The following is a 26,328-nucleotide window of genomic DNA, read 5'->3' as shown; positions in this document are numbered from 1 at the left end:
CTCATTCTCTCCAAGAGGGAGCTGCTGGTCAATTATAACTTTGGTGGAAGGCACAAGTACAAGGACAGTTGACAGCTTTCTCAACCTCCACCAGGTCTTACCTCAGAGACCTTGGCGCTGGGGTCACGTTGGTGAATGAGGAGCGGCACCAAACTCTTTTTGACTTGCTCAGCAAAAAATCTTTTGTATCTGAGCTTTGTCCAGTCCGCCAGGATGCCAAAGAGGTGTAGTGCAGCCTTGCGGAGATCAGCATTGTCCTATAGCCAAGGAAGCAAATCATTTCCCCATAATCTTCCGGAAACTCATAGTAAATAACAGAGTAAGATACCAAAAATAATTCATGCTTAGAATTCCTCTATGTGTTGTGTTTGCTTTCCCCAAGCCATTCTGACAGTCCCTTTTCTTTGGATGCCTAAACTTTATTTCTAAATGCGCAGCTGAAACATTATGTGACTGCAGTGCTAGATATTTGGGGAATGGAGGAAAATTTCAGTGGAGGATAGAATTCTTTCAGGGAGGGCCATGTCCTCAATTTCTTCTCCTCCATACCAAAACCCTTGGGTACAAGGGGAAGAACCAGGGAAAGTATTCAAAGGCCCCATTCCCACTATGTAAAGCTCCGAATCCTGATTTGAGCTTTATGCCCATGGTTTCCACTGGAAATTGATCCTCATGTGATTGATTCCAGTGGGAAAAACCCCCGGAGCAAATGGGAAAAGCTCGGGGTATTTTGGTAGCTGGGTTTTTGAGGTTTTTCCCCAAGGAATCAATTCTGACGCGATTCCAACAGGTGGGAACGCCATCAGAATCAATTCTGTTTCTGTGGGAGAGACAAATGGCAGAAAGGTGTCACCATTCCTCCCCAGAGACACCCTCCCAGTGCAGAAAAAGTCCAGTTTGCAAATGGGCTTGTGAAACTGCATGGATTTTAAATATGTTCTTGCAACAGGAAGAAAATTCTAAACTTACTCATTGCTTCCTTTGAGAAGATGCTTAGTGAAAAATTATATCCCTACTATGTCTATCAACTGGTGGTTTGGGAAAACAAGATGGAGAGTGCAGTTGCCTTCAAGTGCTATTTCTTTGTGGGAGAGATATTTCATTCTTAATATTGCACCTTTCTCCCAATTAGAGACTCAAGGCAGCCCACAACAAAGATTAGAACATAATACAGAAACAGAAAAGAGCAACAAAAAGTAAGAAGACAGAAAATATAGAGACATATCGAGTAGCTAAATGCACAGGAGTCTAATCGCTGAGAGGTGAGTGCTAGAGTTCTGTGAGGTGGAGAGAGATTTTCTCATCAGCTTACATCAGACAGGTAGGTTATAGTCTTCAAGGTGATGTCTTTAAAGAGAAAGCTCACATCCTTCCTTTTCAGCTGAGGAAGAACCAAGGCGAGCACCTCCAGACTCTCAAGTACCACCTTGGCATCATACAAAGCACCCAGGAGAATTGCTACAATGGTCTTCTTCTGTTTTTTCACCTGAGTGGACATATTGGAAGCACCTGAGATGCTGGATACTGACAAGACTCTCTTTAAGACAGAGTAGGCAAAGTGTAGCCTACAGGCCACATGCAACACTTGGGACCCCAAAGTGTGGTTTCTGAAGCCCATTACTGATCCTAGATCCCATTTATATAAGCATGTCAGTGTGAAGGTGTGAGTAAGGGGCTGTTCAGACCAGCAGTTTGGGCCGGCTTGTGGGCAGAGTCGGGGCATAGCATCTTCACAACACATGCCCTGGCTGTGTCTTCAGGGTGGTGTGATACCATGCACCATACCACACAGCACATGGCATCATGGCGCTCCTTTGACACTGTGTACGTATGACACAGACCTGCAGGCCACAAAAAGGAGCCGCTTTTTGCAGCTCCTTTTTGCGCCCTGCAAAGGCCAGATTGGGGCCATGGTGTGCAGTTGCCATGGCCCCAATATGGCTGAAACAAGAGATGCTGCATGCCACCCCTTCAGTACTGTCTGTATAGCCCCTTAGTGATACTGAAGGAGCAGAGAAAGAAGGATAAGGATGAAGGGTTTATGGATGTAGAACAGGAGGCAAAAGTTACAGAAAGTGAGAATGGGAGAAAGAATGAAGAAATGGAATGGAAAGAACTGAGAAGAAGGTTGGGTAGAGAGAGTTAGGAGGAAGAATTTAGGATGGATGTTTCAGGATTTGAAGACGAAATGCATTTGGAACTGAAGATCAGTTGAATGTCAATATTGGTATGTATGTATATGTATATGTGAATTAAAAAAAAAATCTCAGAACCCACACACACACACACACACACACACACACTGAATCCAGTCACCCAAGATCAGCTGCAAACGTGACAAATAACCTATTTCTCCAGAGTGTGTCAAGCACATATCAAATACCAAAACAAAAAGGCTGAAAATTGCCCAGAATGGCAGTACAAAGTGATGTGATGTCACTTCTGTGCACCAAAATGCTATGGCACAGTTGACTGAAGGAAACCTGCTTGGGGGGGGGGGGGAGATCTCCCCCTACATGAAACCAGTTAGAAGTGGTTTGAAACAGTTGTTGATGTTGATGATTCAAGATCCTACATTAGGACTGCATAGCATAAATCTTTTCATGCAGTTACTCAATAGTCTGTTACACAAACCTTGTGTTGAACGATATGTTGCGCAACTGAACCACAATACCAAATGTGCGTCTGAATGCACAGGCAAATGCATAGCATGCAGCCATGTGCAAAACACACTTTGCACTGTTGCACTTTGCTTCTGCAACCATGGACCGTCAACATTTGTCAACTGATCCTTAGTCTATTGCACTGAATGGAGAGTAATGTAATAGAATCCAAAACACACATCTAAAATAACATTAATTTTAAAAAGCAAGATCTAACCTTGTCAGGCGCCACAAGGAGAATGTTGCCAAGACCTTTGAGTGCCATCCGGCGGGTGCCTGGGTGTTGGTCTCCTGCTCTTTCTAGTAGGATGGGAAGGAGATATTTCAGCTGCTCCCTTTCTCTTAACTTGGGATCCTGAATCACCTGCAGCAATTCATTATGTTCATTATTACACCTAAGAGCCATGATCTAACTAACAGCAAGGAGATGGAATGTAACTTGATGCTTAGTAATGCAGAAATTGTGCAACATGCCTCATTAGTGAGTTGCAATATGTACATCCATGCACAATGGCATCTCATACACACCCTGCTTCCATAACCTTGAAATGTTTCACATTGTGTTTTACATAAAGCAATGTGTTTCATATTAAACAAAAATCTATAAGTGCTTTTGTGTGGGAACTTATGCACGCATAAGACATCAACAGAATTCCCAGCCACAATGGATTTTACACATGGATTTTGCTCAACAGACAAGAAATGGATGTTCTCCTCTAAGATCTGAGATAAATGCACTCCAAAGTTGTTGTTATTATTATTATTATTATTTTATACTTTATTTATATAGCTTATAAGTTATACACACAGAAACAGACGCATGCATGCATGCAAGCGCTAAGAGCACAGTCCTCTGAAAGAGGAGCAGAACATTCCTGCTCTAAATGCTCTGGTCTTACCTCAGTAAAGAAGGCAGTTCCTGTTAGCCTAAGCTTTTCAGATCCTGAATTCATCCAGGGGAGGACATTTTGGATGACCTTGGGGCTGAGGAGTCTATTCTGAAACAGGCACCTAGAAAAAAGAATAACCAGTAGAATGACTGTAAGAATAAAAAAAAAACACCTACAGCTGCAGCATGGGTAAGTGATGAGGGCAAAGTGTTACTTGGAGGCACCTGGAATATAAATGCTCCTCATAGTGCCCAGCAAATGTTATTCAGGGACATGGATTCTGTCCACTGCATATAGCTATCATGCCTAGTAACTATCATGTTGAGGATGGAGCAAGCTTATTTTCTCCTGCTCCAGAGACTAGGACATGGAGCAATGGGTTCGAACCAAATGAAAAGAGATTCTACCTAAAAATTAGAAATAACTTCCTGATTGTAAAAGCTGTGCAACAGTGGAGTATGCTGCCTTGGAGTATGGTGGAGTCTCCTTCCTTGAAGGTTTTTAAAAGGAGGCTGGATGGTCATCTGTTGGGAGTGCTTTGAAGGTGTCTTCCTGCATGGCAGAAAGCAGTTGGACTGGGATGGCCTTTAGGGTCTCTTCCAACTCTGTGATTATATGATGCTAGCCCTTGCTGGGTTGCTTACCTGGTCAGCACACAAACACCCTCCTGGTGGGTTCTAGGATCTCTGAGTAATGCCCAGATATTCACCTCACCAATTTCTGCTAGTGATGGATCACAGATAAGCTTCAAAATCAGAGCCTTCAGGCTTGCCACAGAAAGTCTGGTCCAGAAAAGAGCATAAAAATTATTTCAGGAACACAGGAAGAAAAACACCCCACAGGCAACAGAAAGGAAAGTCCAGCCAGTTATTTAATAATAAATAAAAATAAAAGCTAAAAGCTAAAAGCATGAATATAAATGTGCATTCATACTACTTAGACATGCTCAGAATGGAGGACATTTTGATATTCCTTCTGGACAGAAGGTTGAAATGTAGGACATGCCCTGGAAAAGGAGGACATCTGGGCAACCTTGTCCCATGGTCATCAAAATCCATGGATGCTCATGTCCCATTATATACGATGGTTTAGTAAAATGATATCCCTTATACCAAATGGGAAAATCCATGTTTGCTTTGGGGAATTTTTTGGGGGTGGGGGAGGAAATATTTTCACTGTGGATGGTAGAATCTGAGTATACAGGATCTATGGATATGGAGGGCTGACTCTCTCTCTCTCTCTCTCTCTCTCTCTCTCTCTCTCTGTCTGTCTGTCTGTCTATACACACATTTGAGTATGATATTTGTATTTGCATTAGACCCTTCCCTTATATTCTTTTAAAACAAAAATTAGATTGTACAACCTTGGTAAGGATTCTGTTGTCTTGTTTTTTATCCAACACCAGTGGTGTTTTATAATTTCATGATTGTCATGTTGATGATTCCAAGCAAATCATCCAGAGGCATAATAAACAAATCAAAATGGTATATTAAAAAACACACGAGCACACAAAGGTAAAGCAAAACCTGACAACCAATAATATAAACCTATAAGAATCTTTGTGGAAAACAGATGAATGATCAAGCAAGATGCAATCGTATACAGTCTGATATTGCAAAGATCCAAACACCAAATGAACAGATCAAATAATACACTAAAAATAATGTCCCAGTATCAGCAGTTCCAAATCACAGAAACAGAACAGACTGATATTCCGGAAATGGGAACAGTCAATCCAATAGTACAAGTGTGTGTGACAACAAACCATCTTGTGGTGAGATAAAACAACAGATGACTCCCTGGTTTATGTAATCATTTCAGGGTAACAATAAATATCAGCTGTTAAGAAAAGTCATCTTGTTCCAGTCTTTTTACACCAAATATTTATAGGTTCTTTGCTAAAAAGCTTGCTGTAGAAAAAAACCCATTCCAAGACAGAAAGAATATCTCATGCAACTATGATTGTTCACAAAGACCAAGTACCCGTTTACACTACACAATTTTTGTTGTCGTTGTGGGCTTTCAAGTAATTTCTGCTTTAAGACGACCCTAAGATGAGGAGTTTTTGTGGCAGAATTTGTTCAGAGGGGATTTGGTTTGTCCTTGCCTTGCTCTGAGGCTGAGAGAGTGTGATTTGCCCAAGGTCACCCAGTGGGTTTCCATGGCTGAGCAAGGATTTGAACCCTGGTTTCCAGATTCACAGTTCATCACTCAAGCCACTGCACCACACTATGCACAATAGAATTATCAGTCAGAAAACTTGTTTTGTACAAGACAAGGATGTAATTCCAGGCCTTCCCAAGAGTTATTTTGATGCCAACCACTGACACACATTACTGCTATAAGATTGTATGGTTGTAAATAATGTAGCAGATGGTAGACATCAGAGAAGAATGCCATCCCTTTTGCAGATGGGTCCAGGATCGTCCAGCATCCCCTCACAGCCAACAGTAGTGTTGGCCCCCAAACTAACTGTACTCAGAATATCCCCAGATAGTAATCAAATTCAGTCCCCATTGCTGGATATATGGGGCACCTGGGCTGGGGTGCAGTCTTGGCTGGCAATAATGGAAGATACACTCCTAAGGGTTATATAGTGCAGAAGCAAAGAAAATGGATCTTACTTTGAGAGAAAGGCAGGATATAAGTGCAATAAATAAATTAATAAAATCACTGTGTGCAAGCTTGACCAATCTCCCAACCAATTAGCTCTGAGAACTATACAAGCAAGTTAGCAGTTCAACAGCCCACCCCTTTTAGTGCTGGATTAGGGCCGTGGCATTTACACGCCATGGCCCCAATCTGGCCTTTCTGTAGTGCAAAAAGGAGCTTCAAAAAGTGGCTTCTTTTTGCACCACAGAAAGGGTGCCATAGCCACTGGTGCTGCAGCTTTTCGGTGCTCCTTTGGCTCTGCATCATCTGGACACAGCAGCAGAGGAGTGCCCTGAATTCACCCGCCATGTGCTGCAGTGCACAGTGTCACACTGGCATGGGGGAGGATTCAGGGCATGCGTCGTGTGGATGCCACACCCCCACTCCACCCTAATGCTGGCTTTAATGGCTGGTCTGTACAGCCTCATAATTATAGAGGAAAACTCATTTCTCCAGTCTGTCCCCAGACTGTATATTGTTTCACAGCCTCAAACTGCCACATGGCTGCAAAAACATAGTCACTAGTACCAACAGACTCTCTACACTGGGTGTCTGTTAACACTTGGCTAGGATGCTAACAAGGATGCCGAAATCCATCTGCCCGTGGCACAGCCCCAGCTGGCTGAAGGGCTCCCCTAGGGCATCACCAAACTACAAACTCCCAGATTCCACAGAATGCAGCCACAGCAGTTAAAAATGGAATCATAGTGGTATAATTGTGCAGTGGGTCCAAGACGGAAATCATCATGGATGCAATTTTTCTTGTTCAAGAAGACTTCTTACGTTGCAAAATTAGAAATAAAAATAAGCCACATTTTCCAAGACATGGCCTGGAAAGGAGGCACACTTGCCTGCAAGGGTTGCCTTCTGATACGCGCTGTTCTCTTCGGAAGAGCCTCCGGCGGCCCTCATAAGAGGGCATCTTCTGCCCCAGGGTTTTGCTGACCTGCCACAAGAGAGCATAAAGCAAGTCTGGGAACACCTCCTGGAGGACCTTTTCATCTTGCAGCACAGAGAGAATTTCATAGATGGCACATGTGGCCTGAAGGGAGAAAAAGAGACAAAGAGGGGGGTTTCAACAGCATGTTTGGAGGGACTGGATTTCCCCCTCCCAAAATGGCTCCCAGTGAGGGTCTTGAGATCTATGGCCCCATTCCCACTGGGCATATAAATCAACGAATCTTGCTGCAAGTCTGGCTCGGATCAAGTATCCAAGTCGTATTCACATCACGTCCATCGTTCCCATTACAAAAGGCAGCAAACAGACTCGGTTTTTCTTAACCCATGTTCTCATTCCCATTGATATTTCCCTGTGGTATTTTGACACAGACTTTTTTGTTCCCCGTTCCCATTGCCTTTCTGGAACCGTTTTTTTAAAAAAGCTGTCAATCAAGCGCTTAGATGATTAGATGTCACAGTGACACCAATTTCTTCTATGCATTTTGACACAGGCTTTTTTTGTTCTCCGTTCTCATTTGCGTCTTTCAAACCTGTTTTTCTTTTCTTTCTTTTTTCTTAGCAGTCAATTGATTGCTCATGCGCTTAGGCGAAAAAAGGAAAAAGAAAAAAAGGAAATTAAAAATGGTGTTCAATGGGTGTCCTCACACATCAAGCAGGGTTTTTTTTGCAGGGGAGCATAATGTGCTTAATGGGTTTGGAGGTCAGTGTAGCAATTTGCTATGTTTGGATACCCTGCTTGAAAAGTGGTGTCAGGATAACCCAGGTTATCCACCGCTGATTCGAGTTTTTGCTAGAGAAATTGACCAAATTAGGATCGGACGTGAATTCAAATGGGAATGATTTCCCTTTAACTAGGATCGAATGCGAATTCAAATGGGAACGATGTCCCTATAATCTGATTCTTGATTCACTTTATAACCCAGTGGGAATGGGGCCTGTTGCTCACTTCTATCATAAAGGTACTGCCATTTGACCACCTTGCTATAGATTTCTGTGTTGTTAGCTAACAACGAAGTCTGATTCCAGTAGTCACATAGCATCATTGCTATTTCTTAGATCTTAAAACACTGAACAACCTATGAACCTCCAGATGTTGTTGGACTGCAATTCCCACCATCTCTCATAAGGTCCCCTTAAAGCAGGGGTGGGCAATGGCACAGGATGCAGGGGTCATTATTCCACCATCTTCTTTTCTATGGGCCATCTTCCCAGCAAGCCCAAATAATTCCATTTTAGTGGCTACCGTATGAAGGTTACCGTTGTTTGCTAACGTTGTTGTGTATCCTCAAGTTATTTCCAACTTATGGAGACCCTTAGATGAACCTCTCATGGGGTTTTCTGGGGCTGAGAGTGCATGACTCAGCCAAGGTCATCCAGTGAGTTTCTATGACTGAGCAGGAATCGAAGCCTGGTCTCCCAGGGCTGTAGTCCAAGACTCAAACCACTACACCACACTGGCTCTTGCTGTTGTTGGCTACTCCTCCCATAAATTCCATGCTACCCTCTTTCAGAATTTCCCCAGCTCTGCTGGCCTAGTAAATATCTCCCAGAATCCTGCAGGTTGCAACCATACCAGCTGGGGCATTCTGGGAGCATTCAAGAAAGTAATATTTCACGAATAGTTCAAGAAAGTAATATTTCCAAGTGCAGGCGCAAAGCTTACTTTGAGAGGTTCTTCCTCAGCAAATTCCTCACTCTCTTCGCTGCCCGAGTACGAAGCGGCTTTGACATTTGAGGGCTGTGTTACCAGGGCTGCTAGTTTGTGAAGGATCAACGAAACCAGGGCAGGGTCTCGACCTAGAGACCTCCAGAGTTCACCAGTCTCACTAGAATTAAAGAATGATACATATTATGGGCACCATCTACACTAGTGGCAACTGCTGGAGTGTGGTGGAGTCTCCTTCTTTGGCGGTTTTTAAACAGAGTCTCCTTCTTTGGTGGTTTTTAAACTGGTTGGCCATCTGTGAGGAGTGCTTGGATTGTGTCTTCTGGCATGGCAGAAGGAAGTTGGACTGGACGGTCTTCAAGGTCTCTTCAAAATATATGATCCTATGATTTTATAGTGAGTCCCAATTCAGTGAAGTGATGACTCTATTGCAGGTTTCAGTTGAGACTTTAAAGCTATCTAAAACCTGGAGCAGATTCACCACCTCACTGGCCTGAGACCCACCAGCCATCATTACCCAACAGTAGTCCTTCTATACATAAGCAGTTGAAATATAGTGGTCTCTCCACATTTGCTGGGAGTGAAGGACCCCTGTGAATGTAGAAAAAACACAAATAATTTTAAAAAAACACCACTATTCTTCTTACCTAAGAGAACACCTCTCCAGGAATCTCCAGGTCCTCCAGTGCAACTCTATGGTCAACATCTGCCAGAAGGTGATCATAGAATCATGCTGTAGGACCTACAAATGCCTAGAGAAGTGCTTTCTCTAGGAATTTCTAGGTCTCTAGCACAACTGTATGGTTAACGTCTAGCAGAGTTGTGGTGGAGGACCTAGAGATTCCTAGAGAGAACATATTAATCAAATCCACAAATAGTCAAATCTGCAAAAGTCAAAGCTGCAAATGTGGAGGGCCAACTGTACAGTGAGCCTTGGGCTGAGTTAGAAACTACATGGGTTGATGCCACATCCCCACTCATCCAGTCCTTCACATTAAGGACTTGCCATAGCACTGAAAGCAATAGGTCCTGGTGGGTACGTGGGTCCATGTCAGCAGGGCAATGAATCCACCCCAAAGTTTGAGGGAATTCGAAGTCATAGCTGTGTTAGTCTGGAAAATCAGTATGCAAAGGGATCTTGCAGCACCTTTGAGATTAACTGAAAGACAGAAGTTGGTAGCATGAGCTTTCATAGACTTGAGCCGACTTCCTCAGATGCATTCCAAGGTGTTGAATCTATTTGAGGAATATATTTCATTGTCTTGGATAGCTCATTGAAAGTCTGGACTCAAATCCGGAGCTGATTCTCCAGCCATTGACATGGACGTTGCTCATTAATTGTCCTATGAACTCTTTTGGGCCTTAACGCATTTCAAAGGAAAGATGACAGGCAGTGATAGAAGGGAGTGAGACACAAACAGCTTCTGGCTTACCTTCCCACACAAAGTCATGATACTTCCATTCTCCCTCCTGAGGGAGATGGTGGCAAATATGTGTCTTTTGCCAAGTGGATTTTTCAAGCAGGACAAAATCTATGCATTTATGATAATCTCTCTCATCAGTAGAATGGATGTGCTTCGTAGGTGTGCAGGAAGGTAAGTGACATGTATTTTGTGTATTTTGATTGGTCCAATAAAGGTATCACTGTTTTGTAGATTTTGGATATTACTGTACTATACCCAAGTTAGCTCAGTAGCTTGTGAGCCTCCTTTAATTTTCACATTAGAACTGGAAGTAAATTCACCAAACGTAACTGCCTGCAATGCCAAAAAACATTAAGGAAGTGTGCTGCCCAAAGAATTAAAAGCTATAGCTTATCTCTGGGACACACCTGTCCATTGGAAGACGCCGGCAGAGGAGGGTGTTGAACACAGCATCCAGATGATAGTGAGCGACAATGGACACAGCATCCACCAGGACACACTGCAAATCATCCTGTTTGATGGTAGGCAAGCGGCTGTAAAATACATCTAGGATTTCAGATATCTGGAAGAGACAACATAGGTATATATTGCAAACAACAGTCCTGTTTGTTTTAGCAAAGGATTTTTTTAAAAATTCTCCTAACAGCTGAAGATAAACATCTTGTCATTATAAAGCCCAATTTCAAATGATTGTTCTGCTCAAATTTGTTCACATGACAGACAATCTAATGTTGTAAACCAATATTTGGGGCTTAAGGATGGCTTTTGAAATATAATACAGAGTAAATAGTAAATACAAACAGTTGGCCCTCTCTATCCACAGATTCTGCATCTACAAATTCAACCATCCATGGCAAAAAGTAAACCTTCATAAGGGACACCATTTTACTACCCCGTTCTATATACAATGGGCTCTTGGTATCCACTAGGGCTTGGTTCCAGAATCACCTGTGGATACCAAAATCTGTGGATGCTAAAGTCCCATTAAATACAATGGTGGTGGCTCAGAGGTTATGATGCCAACTCTAATGATGGCAAGGTCAACACGGCAGCATTTCAAAGTCCAAGTGCTGCATGACGGAGTTTGCTCCCGTCACTAGTCCCAGCTTACGTCAACCTAGCAGTTCAAAAACATGTAAAAGTGTAAGTAGATAAATTGGTACCACTTCAATGGGAAGGTAACAGCATTCTGTTCAGTCATAATGGCCACATGTCCATGGAGTCGTCTTTGACAACGCTGGTTCTTCAGCTTAGTAATGGAGGTGAGCACCACCCCTTAAAGTCGGTTATGACTAGGCATTCATGTTAAAGGTAAACCTTTACCTTTTAGTAAAATGGTGTCCCTTATATAAAATGGCAAAATCAAGGTTTGCTTTTGGAATTTATATGTATAAAAAATATTTTCAAGCTGTGGTTGCTTGAAACCATGGATAAGGAATCTCTGCATACAGGGGGCCAAATATACAGGTTTGCCATCCATGGACTGGAGCGTTTGCAGATGGCCCCACCTCATGGTTTCCAATGGTAATACATACACATGGTCAGGCACACATCACATTGGGAAAAATGGGGCTTTGGTTCCCATGGGCTTTGATTTCCTGCATGGCAGGGGGTTGGACTGGATGGCCCTTGTGGTCTCTTCCAACTCTACGATTATATGACTTTGCTATCTTTTAGTACAATAGGCCCTTAATAGTCACCAAATTCCAATTAGTCTTCTGGCCAGTGTTTCTGAACACTCAAGAAACCACATTTCTCAAACCTTTTCTTGAATACTGTCCAATATTTTTTCCATCCCTAGTTCTAACCGCCTCTTACAGAAAGCTTGGAAATTCCTTAACTGTGGTCAGTAGTCACCTGGGATTCCAACATATTACCACAGTCTTGGAGGATGGTTAGCAGCCAGTGGCCAGCAGCAGTGGCACACATTTGGTTTCCAGATACAAGATCTTCCAGGATGGCCTCTATGAAGTCCAGGGCTTGATCAGATGGGAGGTAGGCACTGACCACCTGTAAGGACACCAGAAATTAAAGGTTATATGCTTATAGCTTGCTTGCACAATGCATGTTTTTCTCCTATAACTCAATGATAAAGTGCATAGTTGCTTGTTCATTTATTGATGTATGTATGAAAATATGTATGTTCAGGGCCCAAGGGGGGGAAAAACCTTTGAACTATAACTCTTAAAATCACCTGCCAGCTGGGGAATTTTGACAATTGTAGTCCAAACAAAAAATACTTCCAAATTCTGCTATTTCTGTATGTGTGCACGCACATGTATACTATGCATTATGAGGAGCAGCTTAGGAATCTGGGTATGTTTAGTCTGGAGAAGAGAAGGTTAAGGGGTGACATAATACCTATGTTTAAATATTTGGAGGGATGTCATATTGTGGATGGAACACACATGTTTGTTGCTCCAGAGGACATGGCACAATGGATTCAAGCTACAGGGAAAGAGATTCCACCTAAACATTAGGAAGAACTTCCTGATGGTAAGAGCTATTCCACAGTGGAATACACAGCCTCAGAGAGTGGTGGCATCTCCTTCTTTGGAGATTTTCAAAGAGGCTGGAAGGCCATCTATCAGGAGTATTTTAATGGTGTGTTCCTTCATGACAGATGGACCCTTGTATAGTTTCTTCCAACTGATTCTACGATTGCATCTGCAACTTTTATGAATGATTGGTTTGGCTCAATTGGTGGAAAAACCCTAAAGAAGAGGTTGTATGTACTAGTTCTATTCAGAAGAGGAGAAAAGCCACACCTGCCAGGGATAAGGCTTAGGCCCTTTTCATCTTGGACACAGTGGTAGGATTTTCACTTGATAATTAGGAGGGGATACAAGAGTGAAAGCCTTACAATGGAATTTCTATTGTTTTGCACCAATTTTATAATTTCAAATTAGATCTTTAATGTTTGCATCCAAGGTTGCAGTACTGCTGAGCAGCATATGCCAAAGAGGACAACAATTAAGCCTTGCTCTGGCACTTTGTGGGATGCATGCTACTTTGAAACACCAGATATGTGTTCAATTTAGTATGAAATCTGCTGTATTGTTACTGGGTTTTTTAATGGATTTAAATTGTGATTATGTTTGCAGTATTTATTTATAATTGGCTCCACAGAACCCATGAAAGAGGTACACATGCACAAGCCAGGATGGGAACAAGGTAGTGATTTTATGTGTCTCTGTGTGCTTTGCAGGCAAAACACTAGCTGAGCCTTTGGATCCCGTGTGTGTGTGTGTGTGTGTGTGTGCGTGCGTGCATGCATGTGTTTTGCATCTTTTTTTTGCACAAAGGAAAAACAGCTTGGATTGTATCTGGGGTGACATCAATGCCACCGTATTTACTCAGCATTTTTATAGGACAATGTTTTTAATTGCATTTTCTCACACATCTGTATCTAATCTCAGAAACGTTTGCATTGAAAAAGAGCTTTATTACCAATGTAGGTCACTTTGACCATTGAGAAAATGGATCGGTCAAACAAACATGATTGCTACCCCTAGTATTGCTACCTAACCTTGTGCTCCAGTCAAAAATCTTGGACATGAGTCTCCAAGAAGAGAGAAATCACCTTGGCCATTCTGGTGGATGCCTTAAAGAGATCGCTGGAGACGTCGCCTTGTAGGTCAATGTAGGCAGAGAATATTTCTTTTTCGTCTGCATATGTGACTCTTGACTTAGCTGGATGGAAAAGGAAGAAGAGGAGGAATATAAAAAGAGGAGAAGAAAGGAGAAGGAGGAGAAGAAAATAGGGGGGGAAAGCAACTAATTAAAATAAGTCAAAATGTTTTAATGAGATTATTTTAATTGTTTTACATTTTTAATGTTACATAACATTTTTCAAATTTTAATTTTTTTATCAGTTTTATTTGTGAGCTGCCTTGGGTCCTACTACTTCAGGAGAAAGGTGGCATATAAATAGGCAAAAGTAAAGGTATTCCCCATTGACATGGCTGTCAAGTCGTGTCCGACCATAGGAAGCAGTGCTCATCTCTGAGCCAGTGTTGTCAGAGACTACTCTATGATCATGTGGCCAGCATAAAATAAAATAAATAAAATATAGCTAAAAATAAATACCAAAAATACATCTTTAAAATTAAACTATCCATAAAATTAAAACCAGTTAAAAGCATAGCTGTTTAAAACCATACAATTGTTACCCAAAGAAAGGTGGTGGTGGAAAGTTTGGGGGAGTCTCCACTAAGTATGTCAGCATTACTATAATTGTTGGAGAAATTAGCTTTGCAAGAGCTTGGGTAGCTTTCAAGACCATTTGCATCTCTTTAGATCAACAATGAGGAGAACTCCAGGTTGGGATAAATTATAACAGAATTTTATTTAGAAAAATGCAGAGAACAGTCATACACACAATAGCAGACACAGAATTTAGAGCTCACTGAATTGGAAATATGGAAACTAGACAGTGGAGTTTGAGGAGTTTGCAAGGGGGTGACAACTACCTGTCCAATGAATAGACCACAGAAAGCTAGAGTGGCTCAGACTGGGAGGTCTGAAGATGATACAGAACATATACAGAGTGCAGGAGTGTATGCTAGCTGTGTGTGCAGAGCATTTGAGTCCCATACTTATACCTAAAGTCTAGCTCCAAGCAGTGGGATATCTTGTCAGGTAACAAAGTCTGGATGTCTTTTCCCAGGAATCGAGAATGGGATTCCAGACTGGCTGATGGCTTTAATTTTAGTGCGACAAAAATCAGGATATCCCCAGGATGGATTTACAGGGAAGTTTGGGAACACAACAGGAAGTAGACAGGGAGGTTGGCTTGCTCCCTTGGGTACAAGGAGATCTTCTGTCTCAAGGTGTAAGAGGAAATGCAGATGATATGGGGGAAGGAAGATGCACTTAGCTCACCTCTCTAGATTGGATTGTCCCATTACCTGGATGTGCACATGCCTTGGGACACACTCCTTTTCTGAAAGGGCACTGACCTCTCAAGAACACAAGATCTCCAGATATAAGATATGAAATATTGGGATCTCAAAATACAGTGCGGGGTATGCTAGGGGTGCTAACATAATAAATGAAACACAGACAGACAGTAATAGCACAACCTTCCCAGTGCCACACCACAGGTAATAAATCAGAAATAAGGCAAACCACTCAACCATTTAAAGTCATTTTCTACATCAGGCAGGGGAGTATTAATGCTCTGCTCATGCAGCTCTGGAGATTATCAGATGGGAGCAAGGCAGCTTGCTCCTTTCCTAAAGGTGTGCTAATAGTGTGATTTGGGAGAAGATTATCACACCCCCATGTGCTTATCCCATCCTTCTGCCATCCGGAAAGAGTAATGGAGCCATCATTGTGTATTAATCAGCAAGGAAGGAAATGAGCAAGGATGAAACATAAACAGTGAACAAGGTCTCAGTTCAGAGGGTAAAGAAAATGAAGTAATCCCATTTTCTTTCCCTTGGAACTACATTATCTGAACATCCCTTTATCCCAGTAAGCATCAGCAGCTGTGGTGTTCCTCTGTGCTGAAACCTTTCTCCTTTGTGGAGATAGGAGCAAGCAACAGTATAGCTGCAATGTCTTTGCCCCTAGGCTATTTGTTCTTGGATGGGTGACAGGTAGACAGAGGTTGGGGATGCACAATGTCCCCGCTTAAAGTGTCCTCACCTTGTATGTACATCAGGCAGGTGATGCATTGGGCTGCCCACTGACGGCACTGAATGGAATTGTCACAGGTGTATGGGGCTAGGAAAGCAACCCGAGACCCAAATTGTGGAAAGTTTTCTCCATCCTATCAAAGGAAAAAAAAAAACAGTTAAAGTAGCAGAGGCCAAGATAGGTTTGTTGTTGTTGCTGCTGCTGCTGTTGTTAACTGTCCTCAAGATGATCTCAACCCATGGCTACCCTGCTGATGAGACATCTCCAAGCCCCCCTGTCCTCCACTGCTGAAGGATGACAGGGAGAGAGGACAGAGGATGCTCTCCCCAGGAAGATCGAGAGAGTGCCGCCACCACCTCCAGTAGGATCAGGGTGAGGAGTGACAGAGGACTGAGGACACAAGATCCTACCCCCATCGGAGACCAAGAGGGTGCCACCGCCGACAGATGAGGAACTAAAAGAAAGAAGAACATGAGGGGGGAAGAGAAAAGGAGGGAAGAAGGAGGAGATGGGTAGGAAAACCATCAATTCGACAATAATAGGAAGGGGTGAGGATGACATAGGAAAACAACTACTGGGCAGCAGCAGTACTGGTGGGTGTCACTAAAGTGAAAGAACAGCAGTGACATCATAGCTAACACTTGTTAGCATTGCACACAGGGAGGTGTAGGTGGCCCTCCTTGTGTAACCCCCTCACTTAGAAAATCCTATGATAAGACATCCGAAGTGATACACAGGCAGGATAAGAGCACTAACAGAGAAGTAGGCAGAAACTAAAGGAAAACACACTTGCAAGAACAGCTAAGGGTGCAGAAGATGACAAGACAAGTAGTAAACACGCTCAGAAAGGCAAATACTATCTGAAATAGCATCACACATAAAATAGGGAAATGGAATGTAAGAAGCATGAACCAAGGGAAGCTAGACATAGTAAAAATGGAAATGGAACATATGGACATAGAAGTATTGGGAGTGAGTGAGTTAAAATGGATAGGAATGGGCCACTTTGAATTAGACAACTACAAAGTGTTCTACTGAGGGAATGAAAAGACACAAAGAAATGGTGTGGCCTTCATACTAAGAAAAGATGTGGCAAGTCAGAGGATACAATGCAAAATCATACCAAATCATCTCAATGAGGCTCAGTGGAAAAACTATGAATATTACCATACTTCAAGTATACACATCAACTGCACAGGCTGAACTGGAAGGAAAAAAACTGATAGATTCTATGAAGGAGTCCATGAAGAAATTGACAACACACCAACACAGGGCATCAAGCTGATCATAGAAGACTGGAAGACCAAAGTTGGAAGCAAAGAAGAATCAAAAACAGTAGGCATATTTGGATTGGGCGAAAGAAACAAAGCAGGTGAGAACCTGATAGATTTTTGTGAAGCCAACAACCTATTCATTGCAAACACATTTTTCCATACAACCAGAAAGAAAGTTATACACAATGGACATCACCAGACAGCCAACACAAAAACCAAATAGATTATATAATTGGAGGCAAAAGATGGTGAAGCTCCATTCTGGTAGCCAAGATTAGATCAGGTACTGACTATGGTACAGATCATGAATTACTCATATCAAAAATAAGAGTAAAACTCAAGAAGAAAACAAAACCAATCATCTTACCAAAATATGGTTTAAACAATATAAGGAACAGATTTGCACTAATAAGCATAACAGACCGTGAACTGGAAGAGCTTTGGTCTGAAACCAGGAATGCAGGCAGACACTTCCAACTAACAAAAAGAAAGACAACAACAATCATGGATGTCAGATAAAACTCTACAAGCAATAAAGGAAAGAAGAGAAAAGAGAACAAAAAGGAGATAAGAATAAACTAAGAATTATGAATGCAGCAGTACAGCGGGTTAAGATTGGTTACAACTTCTCTTAGAGCTGTATGAGAGCAGGACCTTTCTAGCGGTGGTTACCTGCACAGAGAAGGCCCTTCACAAGAAAGCAAAGGAAATACTCAGGAACCCAGCATGAAATCATTCTTTTTATCAAGGTCTTTAGTGGTGTTGCTGCCAATAGTCTTTTATTGCTTGCTTTCCCCCCCCCTACTCAGCCCTGTTGATCTGTTGTTGTTTTTTAAGTGGCCATAATGTAGGCCTTATGGTATTTTTTTCCCTATATACAGCTATGGTGGCTGCTATGTTAGAGGAGCAGTGGACCCATTTTGGGTTTTAGACAGAAGCTATCCAAAATGCTGAACCCTATCTTCAAAAGAGATTCAATACCTTGCATATCTCCTTGTGATGTTTCTGAGATCCCCTCCTCCTAACAAACTGAGCTGGCACCAGCTACTGATCTGATTCTCCCACCCCACCCCCTTTCCCCCCTCCTTTAAAAAGGTATTTTCATGCCTTTTCACACATTTGGAGGAGCATCCTGTATAATGTTGAGGCAAAGATGGTCCCTAAAAGTTTTAATTGGGGGACTAGTAGAGGTTTCAGAAGCCACAAAAGTGGGTACAGAAGCTGCATGCAGTCCACCGGCCAGACAATGCCCACCCTTACTCTAGTGGGAGAAGAAGTGTTGAGAAGAGCAAGAAACTCACGGGAAGATGGGAGTTCTCTTGGAAAGCAGCAAGTGCTTGGAAGCTGGCCTGCAGAGCCCTCTCTCTGCTGCATTCTTGTTCTGTAAACCAAGGATCTATCAACTGTTGGTTTAGGAAGGAAAGAATCATACAGTGAGAGAGCTGGCAGGGGCCCCACAGGCCATTCTCAGTGCAGGATCTCCAACTAGTGGCATCACTAGATTTGGCATCACCCGGTGCATCCAACCCCTACCACACCATACAGAATCTTTAGTAATGTTTTTGTCCTAATGTTACACATACATCATAATACCCATATTTTAGTGAATCTAATAGCAAAAAATGTGCCATAAACAACTAACAAATGTAAAATTATACCTTTAAATTACAGTATCATACAAACAGCCTGAATGTATTTACATGTACATAGTAGCATGTGGTTAAAGTGAAAATTGGGCAAGATGTGATGTTTTTAAAGAATTTTTTTAAAAAAATTAAAAATTAAAATTATTATTATTTTTTTTAAAAAACCCTGAGGCGTTTCACCTCCCACTGAACCTTGCCTCAATCACACCATCTTTTCAGCATTTTAAAGAGATGCAGGGGAACACCACAGTCCATTTCTGCCAAGAGGCAGAAGCTTGGGGAGCAGTGGTGTCACCCCCCCACAGAAGGTGTCTCCTGCTGCAGTGTGCACCACCTACAGCCTCCTAGTGACCCCTCCATCTCCAGCTAGACCATCCCCTGCAGTGAGTTGTTCAACATTTTATGAAGATATCCAGAGGAGGAGACACCACTGCCTCTCTAGAGAATTGGTTCCATTGCCAAACTGCTTCTAGTGTCAAGAAGTTCCTTCTGCTATTAAATTGTGTCAGAGTTGTCCCTAAAAGCTCTCTGCCATTTTAAGTTAGGCCTACTTAGCTGTGCTGTATTCATGTTGGGAGCATGAATTGGTAGGGGGTGAGCAATTGTGGGGGACTGTAGTACGAGAACCAAGGTCATAGAATCATAGAATCATAGAGTTGGAAGAGACCACTAGGGCCATCCAGTCCAACCCCCTGCCATGCAGGAAATCCAAATCAAAGCATCCCTGACAGATGGCCATCCAGCCTCTGTTTAAAGACCTCCAAGGAAGGAGACTCTATCACCCTCCAAGGGAGTGCATTCCTCTGTCGAACAGCTCTTACTGTCAGGAAGTTCCTCCTAATGTTGAGGTGGAATCTCTTTTCCTGTAGCTTGCATCCATTGTTCCGGGTCCTGTTCTCTGGAGCACCAGAAAACAAGCTTATTCCCTCTTCAATATGACATCCTTTCAAATATTTAAGCAGGGCTATCATATCACCTCTTAACCTTCTCTTCTCCAGGCTAAACATCCCCAGCTCCCTGAGTCGTTCCTCATAGGGCATGGTTTCCAGACCCTTCACCATTTTTGTTGCCCTCCTTTGGACACGCTCCAGTTTCTCAATGTCCTTTTTGAATTGTGGTGCCCAGAACTGGACACAATATTCTAGGTGGGGCCTGACCAAAGCAGAATACAGTGGCACTATTACTTCTCTTGATCTAGACACTATACTTCTATTGATGCAGCCTAAAATAGCATTGGCCTTTTTAGCTGCCGCATCACACTGTTCACTCATGTTCAACTTGTGGTCTACTTGGACTCCTAGATCCCTTTCACACGTAGTTTCATTCAGCCAGGCGTCACCCATCCTATATCTGTGCATTTTATTTTTCCGCCCTAAGTGCAATACCTTACATTTCTCTGTGTTGAATTTCATTTTGTTAGCTTTGGCCCAGCTTTCTAGTCTATTCAGGTCATTTTGAATCTTGATCCTGTCCTCTGGGGTATTAGCTATTCCTCCTAATTTGGTGTCATCTGCAAATTTGATAAGTATGCTCCCAATTCTGTCATCAGGTCATTGATAAAGATGTTGAATAGCACTGGGCCCAGGACAGAGCCCTGTGGGACCCCACTGGTCACTTCTCTCCAGGATGAAAAGGTGCCATTGTTGAGCACCCTTTGGGTTCGGCCGGTCAACCAATTACAAATCCATGTAACAGTTACCTTGTCTGGTCCACATTTTACAAGCTTGTTTGCAAGAATCTCATGGGAAACCTTGTCAAAGGCCTTACTGAAATCAAGATATACTATATCCACAGCATTCCCTTCATCTACCAAGCAGGTAATTTTATCAAAGAAAGAGATTAGATTTGTCTGGCATGACTTCTTTCTCTGAAACCCATGTTGAGTTTTTGTGATTATGGAATTGCCATCTAGATGTATCTCCCTGGTACCATGTAGGAAAGAATGTCAGCTGTTAGGAGGAGAAGTTTTCAAGGGGGGTTGTAGATGCTAACCTTGTAACTTCAGATCTGGCAATGAGTTGCTACTGTGCTGATCCTGATTTTCAATAAACATTTTCTGGTTTCATCCATGAATTGCATAGAGTTTTCTTAGGCTAATGAATACAGGTTGAGTCTCCCTTAGCCGAAATACTTGGGACCAGAAGTGTTTATGGATTTCGGATTTTTATTTTATTTTGGAATACCTGTTTCTACATATATGTACACAATGCGATGTCTTGGAGATAGAACCCAAGTCTAAATACAAAATTCATTTCTGTTTCATATACTCCTTATACACATACACAATATACACATAATATTTATTTATTATAGTCTGGAGGTAATTTTATACAATATTTTTAAATAATTTTGTGCATGAATCACATTTTATGTACCTTGAACCATTAGAAAGCAAAGGTGTCCCTATCTCAGCCAATAATGAGAAATGTTTTGAGTTTTGGAATATTTCCGAATTCCAGATAAGGGAGACTCAACCTGCACCAAACCAGAGGTTTTTGCATAAGTGGACACCTGGCTGGAATGAATGCTCACCTGGAACATTTCATCCATCAGCTCTGATGTTGGGTTTTCCTCAATGATGTTCTTCACAAGATCTGCAAAGGCATTCATAGAGCAAGTATACAAGTCCTGCAATCACAAGACAAACAGTGAGGATCAAGCACTAAATATACCAAACATCAGGAGACTTGTGACCTAAACCCAATGCTGTGTTAGCATAAGACCCTTCCTCTTCCCCCATCTTTCTGCACTGGCCAAAAACCTGTTTCAGAGGGGTTTCGTCTGAAGTATTCCCCTTTAAATATGCTCTTTCTGGATGTGTATTTTTAAAATTGATCTGTTTTAACATGCATTTTGGCAAAGCCCAAGAGACCCTTCACAGGAATTAGGGCCTTGTCTACATGGGCCAGAATACTCTGGGAACAAGCTGGAGTATTCTGGCCTTGGAGATGCCCTAACTTTCCCCCATTACCTGGCACTCCTGCTGTGATGCCAATCCCTGTTTACATGTGCATCCTGCTGTGCCACCTGACACAGCTGCTGCTGTGGCAAGTTGCTCACTCTGAGGTTAGAACAAGGATGTTTATCACACTATGCTCTTAAAGAGGTACTATTCCAGTGTGACTCCTCTAGCTGCCTCCTGTTGCATGCTGGGATTGGCAGTTTTAAGGAGGGGTATTTAGAATTCTCAGGCAGAGAAGTTCAGCTCCTTAAAACTGCCAATCCCAGCATGCAACAGGAGGCTGCTAGAGGAGTCACACTGGAATAGTACCTCTTTAAGAGCATAGTGTGATAAACATCCCAGTGTTCAGCATCAATCACATTGCTGGGCACCTCATTCTGAACTCAGCTATGCCAGGCGGCACAGTGGGGTGCCTTGTAAAGTCATCTAGTGTTGCAATAGAGTGCTTCAGATCTTCTGGAAAGAGCTAGAACAAACAGTGAGTTATTTTAATTCATTATAAGGGGTGCATATCCCAGGTTTTGTGCTGAAGAGTCCAGAGGTGGTTTGTATTGTTTGCACCAGAACCAGAGTTTGGGCTGTGCATCTTTCAGACTCCCCAGCAAGAGGATGGGGAAGAAGGAAATGTGGGGAGGATGTTTCATTTGGCCCATGCAGACGGGGCCATAGACAAAAGATGTGTGAATTAATGCAAGTTCCCTGACAGCATACCTAATCGATAACACAGTGGGCAAGCCAACTCTTGGAAAAGTTAGTGTTTTGGACTACAGTTTCCAGTGATGCATACAGGTCTTTTAGTCAAAGTTTCAAGTCAAGTCTCACATCTCTACCTTCAAGTTTCAACTCATCTCAAGTCCTTGCAAAATCCTTTAAAATCAAGTCTCAATTTTTTTGGTAAGATTTTATATAAAGCTTGGTATAAATTCCAGGCAGCCAGCAGGCTTTGAGCTTGAAGGACAAATTCTGCTTGATGCTGTTCTTATCTATAAATAAACTGTTGCATTCAGTCTACGATCAAGCCTTATTTGTGAACCTGAAAGGTTATTTTTTCCACTAGAAACAAACTGTCGCACATACCTCAATGTCTTGAGCATCTCTTTCTGCCTCCTCTTTCTCTTTCATTTGCTCCAAGGGAGGGAGGGGGAACAAACTTTTGATGCTTTGGTCCATGACAGTGCGGATGTCCTCAATGCTTAAAGGAGGCTTCACTTTGCTGCAGAAGAAAGGAGGATAGAGAAGAAGTCACATGTCAGAGGCTCACAGGCTGTTGTTATTGTGTGCCTTCATTTCACGTCTGAGTTATGGTGATGCTAAGGCCTTATTCCAATTCACAAAAAAAGCAGTTTGCGATCCGAATCGATGGATTGATTCAACAGTGGAGCGTGGTTCCCACTACATTTGCCTCGGTTGCATTTTTTCTCTGTAAAATAACCCACTTGTGGTTCACATTCACAAATGAATAGGTTCAAAATGGACCCGCTCCAGCTGGTCAAAGGGCAAATTTAAATTGATTGTGATCTGCATCTGGTTCACACTTGTGCAGAATTGATTTATCAAAAAAGACGTGGAAAACATCAGTGTCAAAAAGATGCGGATTAAATGGGTCTAGCACAAGGCCACTCTCTCCTAATCACTTCAGTGAATTGATTCAAGTGGGAACCAGGGCCTTTTGAATTGGTTCAACCTGATTTGCCATCTAGTTTAAAAGGTAGTGGGAATCAGGCCTAAGATGAACCTATCACAAGGTTGTTTTTTTCTGGGGGGGGGGGGGGTCATCCTTGCCTTCCTCTGAGACTGAGAATGTGTGACTTGCCCAAGGTCACCCACTGAGTTTCCATGGCCAAGCATAGATTTGAATCCTGGTTTCAAGAGTCATAGTTCTATATTCAAACCACTTCAGATAACCTGGACCTGAGTCATATTGGGCTTTGCCAGTCACAACCATCACTGCTGTGTCCAGAAATAGCCTACCTCAGGATTGCAATAGCAGTGATGGATTTTGGACGAAGTGGTGTCTCCAGTGAATCCAAGGGCTCTTCCTTGATGAAATCCTGGACTTGCAAGAGGAGGCAAAGTGATGAAAAAAAGAAAAATGTACACTGAGGAACAGTGAATCTATTCCATGTAGAAACTTTTAAGGAGTTGTCAGAGGTGCTGGAGCTATTTTGGAAGAAGGGTTTTGCACCTTAGATAACTCCTTTGTAGTTCAGACTAAAACCAACAGCAGATTCATCACCCCAGTGACACAGTAACCACCCACTGCCACTTGCTGAAGCAGACAGTCAATGGGAAGAAGACCTGAAACCACATGCCGCCCACGTCACTCACCAACAAGATATTTAGTAGTTCTTTTTTGCAAGTCAATTGGAAGTTCTGGAAGTCCTGGGTTTCATGGATGGCTTGGGATATATCTATCATGCTTTGAACAAAGGCCAGTTTGAGGTTTATGTCCTAAATTTCCAAAAGAGGCATGTAGTATAGTGGTTAGAATATTCAACTAGGACTTGCAATATCCAAGATCAAGTCCCCACTAGAGATTTAAATAATTTTTAATAGTTAAAATTTTATTCCTTAATAATGAGAACCTCTGAAAAAGCCTGGAACAAAATGGATTTTAAAAATAATAATAACATGTTATTGAATTTTATAACATACATAATTTAACAACCGCTTAATGACATACATAACATAACCCTACCCTAAACTAAGACCACACCCTAAATCCTACTATTCTATACTATTACCCCACCCCCAATCCCTCCCCTTATACAAAATTATGACAATAACAATTCCTCTAAATGTGAAGTTGAAGGCTTTCATGGCTGGCATCTATAGTTTTTGTGTGGGTTTTTCAGGCTCTGTGGCCATGTTCTAGAAGAGTTTATCCTGATGTTTCGCCAATATCTGTGGCTTCCATCTTCTCTGAAGAGGCCAGCCACAGATGCTGGAAAAACGTCAGGAATAAACTCTTCTAGAGCATGGCCACAGAGCCCAAAAAGACCCACAAAAATGAATTCCACTAAACACAACTATCACAGACTATACTTGACTTCCCAAGCCTGAAAATACAAATGCTCAACAAAGTTGATTTCTCACTAATGCTACCTTATTTTTTAACTTATTTCTGACCTAAATAAACACAACTACTTTAAGCCTGTCTCCACCACTGCAATCTTCCCTTCTTCCTTCTTCATATAAAACAGAAATAATTCCCAGTCTTTTTAAAAATTATCCAATAATTTTCCTCTAATCATTGTGAATGTGTCCATCTGAGGCAACTCAAAAACTTTAATAATCCATTGTTATTCTGTAGGCACACAGTCCATTTCCCACTTCTGGGCAAACAAAAGTCTTGCTGCTATAATCATATAATGTTAGATCCTGTTTAAAACTCTTGTGATATGAAGCTGTAAAACCATCTGGCCCCAGAGCCAGATCTTTGCTTTAACAATTGCAGCATGTACGTCCTCCAGAATGATCAATCCATCCAATTGTTCCTTTTGTGCTTCTGATAAATGATCTACATCTTGCTGATCTAAACATTTCTCCATCTCTTTTATAAAGTTGGATTCTTTTAAAGCAGATCTGAATAATACTTAGGAAAAATATTTTGTATTTGGACACTATCAGAACTTGTTTCTTCCTTATCCCATATGAAAGATACTGTATTCTTATCTTGCTCCTTCCTCAGTTTATAAGCCAACAATTTTCCATAGTTATTAGCAGTGATTCATAGAGTGAATTTTCAACTTTGGACTTATTTTGTACACAATTTGCCCATGTAGTTATTTTGTGCAGGAAACAGTACATAAATATTAATTTCTTTTCAGAAAATGCTGTTTCCAGGACAGAAACTGAGCAGAAACTGTTTGATGAGCAGAAACTGTTCTAGTTGGGGACTTATTCTGCACCTAATTCAAATGTGGTTGTTTTGCCAAGAAAACAGCATTTTCTGTATGGAAGATTAAATTTCTCTAGTTCTGTAGAGAAATACTTTCTCTTTACAGATAAAATTATGTTTTCCATGCAAAAATTTAATAAGCAATTTTTTGTATAGAATAAGGGTTTGTCTACACTGGTAGGAAACCTCATATTCACTCCTTGGTGGCTTTGACCTGAAGGCTGTGACCTGACACTCCTCAGGATTCGTAGGCAATGCAGTGCTTTTCTCTGAAAATCTAGAGTGAAAAAGAACTGCCTTTCACCTCAGATTTGCCTGGAAAATCTGGATCAGTGGTGAGGACATGGCCACATGGCCAGAAACATTGCACTCTATTGGAAATGTGATTGTCATAGAATTGGCTTTTACTTCTGTGTTACTCCACTCTTGCCATGGTGAGCATTGTGTTATCAAAATTGCTGCAGACCAGGAAACTTCACTGCAACTATGGGGTGAATATGGGGTTCCCACTGCTGCAGGCAAACCTTAAGTCCCAAACTGTGCATCATCTTCAAAAACTGCTCAGTTGAAACAGCTGTTGCCAAGAGAAACTTGTGAAATAGCAAATTTGTTAGTTTTTCAGGTGCCCAGGACTCATTACTGGCTGT

At 42.0% G+C, this 26,328-nt stretch overlaps 1 protein-coding gene across 1 annotated transcript in view; it reads right to left on the bottom strand.

Annotated features, from left to right (window-relative positions):
• LOC121917749 (maestro heat-like repeat-containing protein family member 2B) overlaps window positions 1–26,328 on the bottom strand; it is a 75,528-nt gene that overhangs the window by 9,884 nt on the left and 39,316 nt on the right. The window contains exons 21-36 of the mRNA XM_042443874.1: window positions 24,109–24,231; window positions 23,752–23,831; window positions 22,858–22,993; window positions 21,351–21,446; window positions 18,474–18,575; window positions 15,908–16,031; window positions 13,839–13,948; window positions 12,113–12,265; window positions 10,663–10,817; window positions 8,829–8,991; window positions 7,057–7,247; window positions 4,198–4,335; window positions 3,563–3,674; window positions 2,881–3,027; window positions 1,313–1,486; window positions 102–257 (exon numbers count right to left, since the gene is read on the bottom strand). Coding sequence (XP_042299808.1) covers window positions 102–257; window positions 1,313–1,486; window positions 2,881–3,027; window positions 3,563–3,674; window positions 4,198–4,335; window positions 7,057–7,247; window positions 8,829–8,991; window positions 10,663–10,817; window positions 12,113–12,265; window positions 13,839–13,948; window positions 15,908–16,031; window positions 18,474–18,575; window positions 21,351–21,446; window positions 22,858–22,993; window positions 23,752–23,831; window positions 24,109–24,231 — 2,160 coding nt within the window. The remainder of the gene's footprint in view (window positions 1–101; window positions 258–1,312; window positions 1,487–2,880; window positions 3,028–3,562; window positions 3,675–4,197; window positions 4,336–7,056; window positions 7,248–8,828; window positions 8,992–10,662; window positions 10,818–12,112; window positions 12,266–13,838; window positions 13,949–15,907; window positions 16,032–18,473; window positions 18,576–21,350; window positions 21,447–22,857; window positions 22,994–23,751; window positions 23,832–24,108; window positions 24,232–26,328) is intronic.

This window comes from Sceloporus undulatus, chromosome 1 (assembly GCF_019175285.1).
Source record: "Sceloporus undulatus isolate JIND9_A2432 ecotype Alabama chromosome 1, SceUnd_v1.1, whole genome shotgun sequence".
Lineage (NCBI taxonomy): Eukaryota > Metazoa > Chordata > Lepidosauria > Squamata > Phrynosomatidae > Sceloporus > Sceloporus undulatus.
The sequence above is the reverse complement of the archived record's forward strand: the minus strand, read 5'-3'. Positions and strand labels throughout refer to the sequence as shown.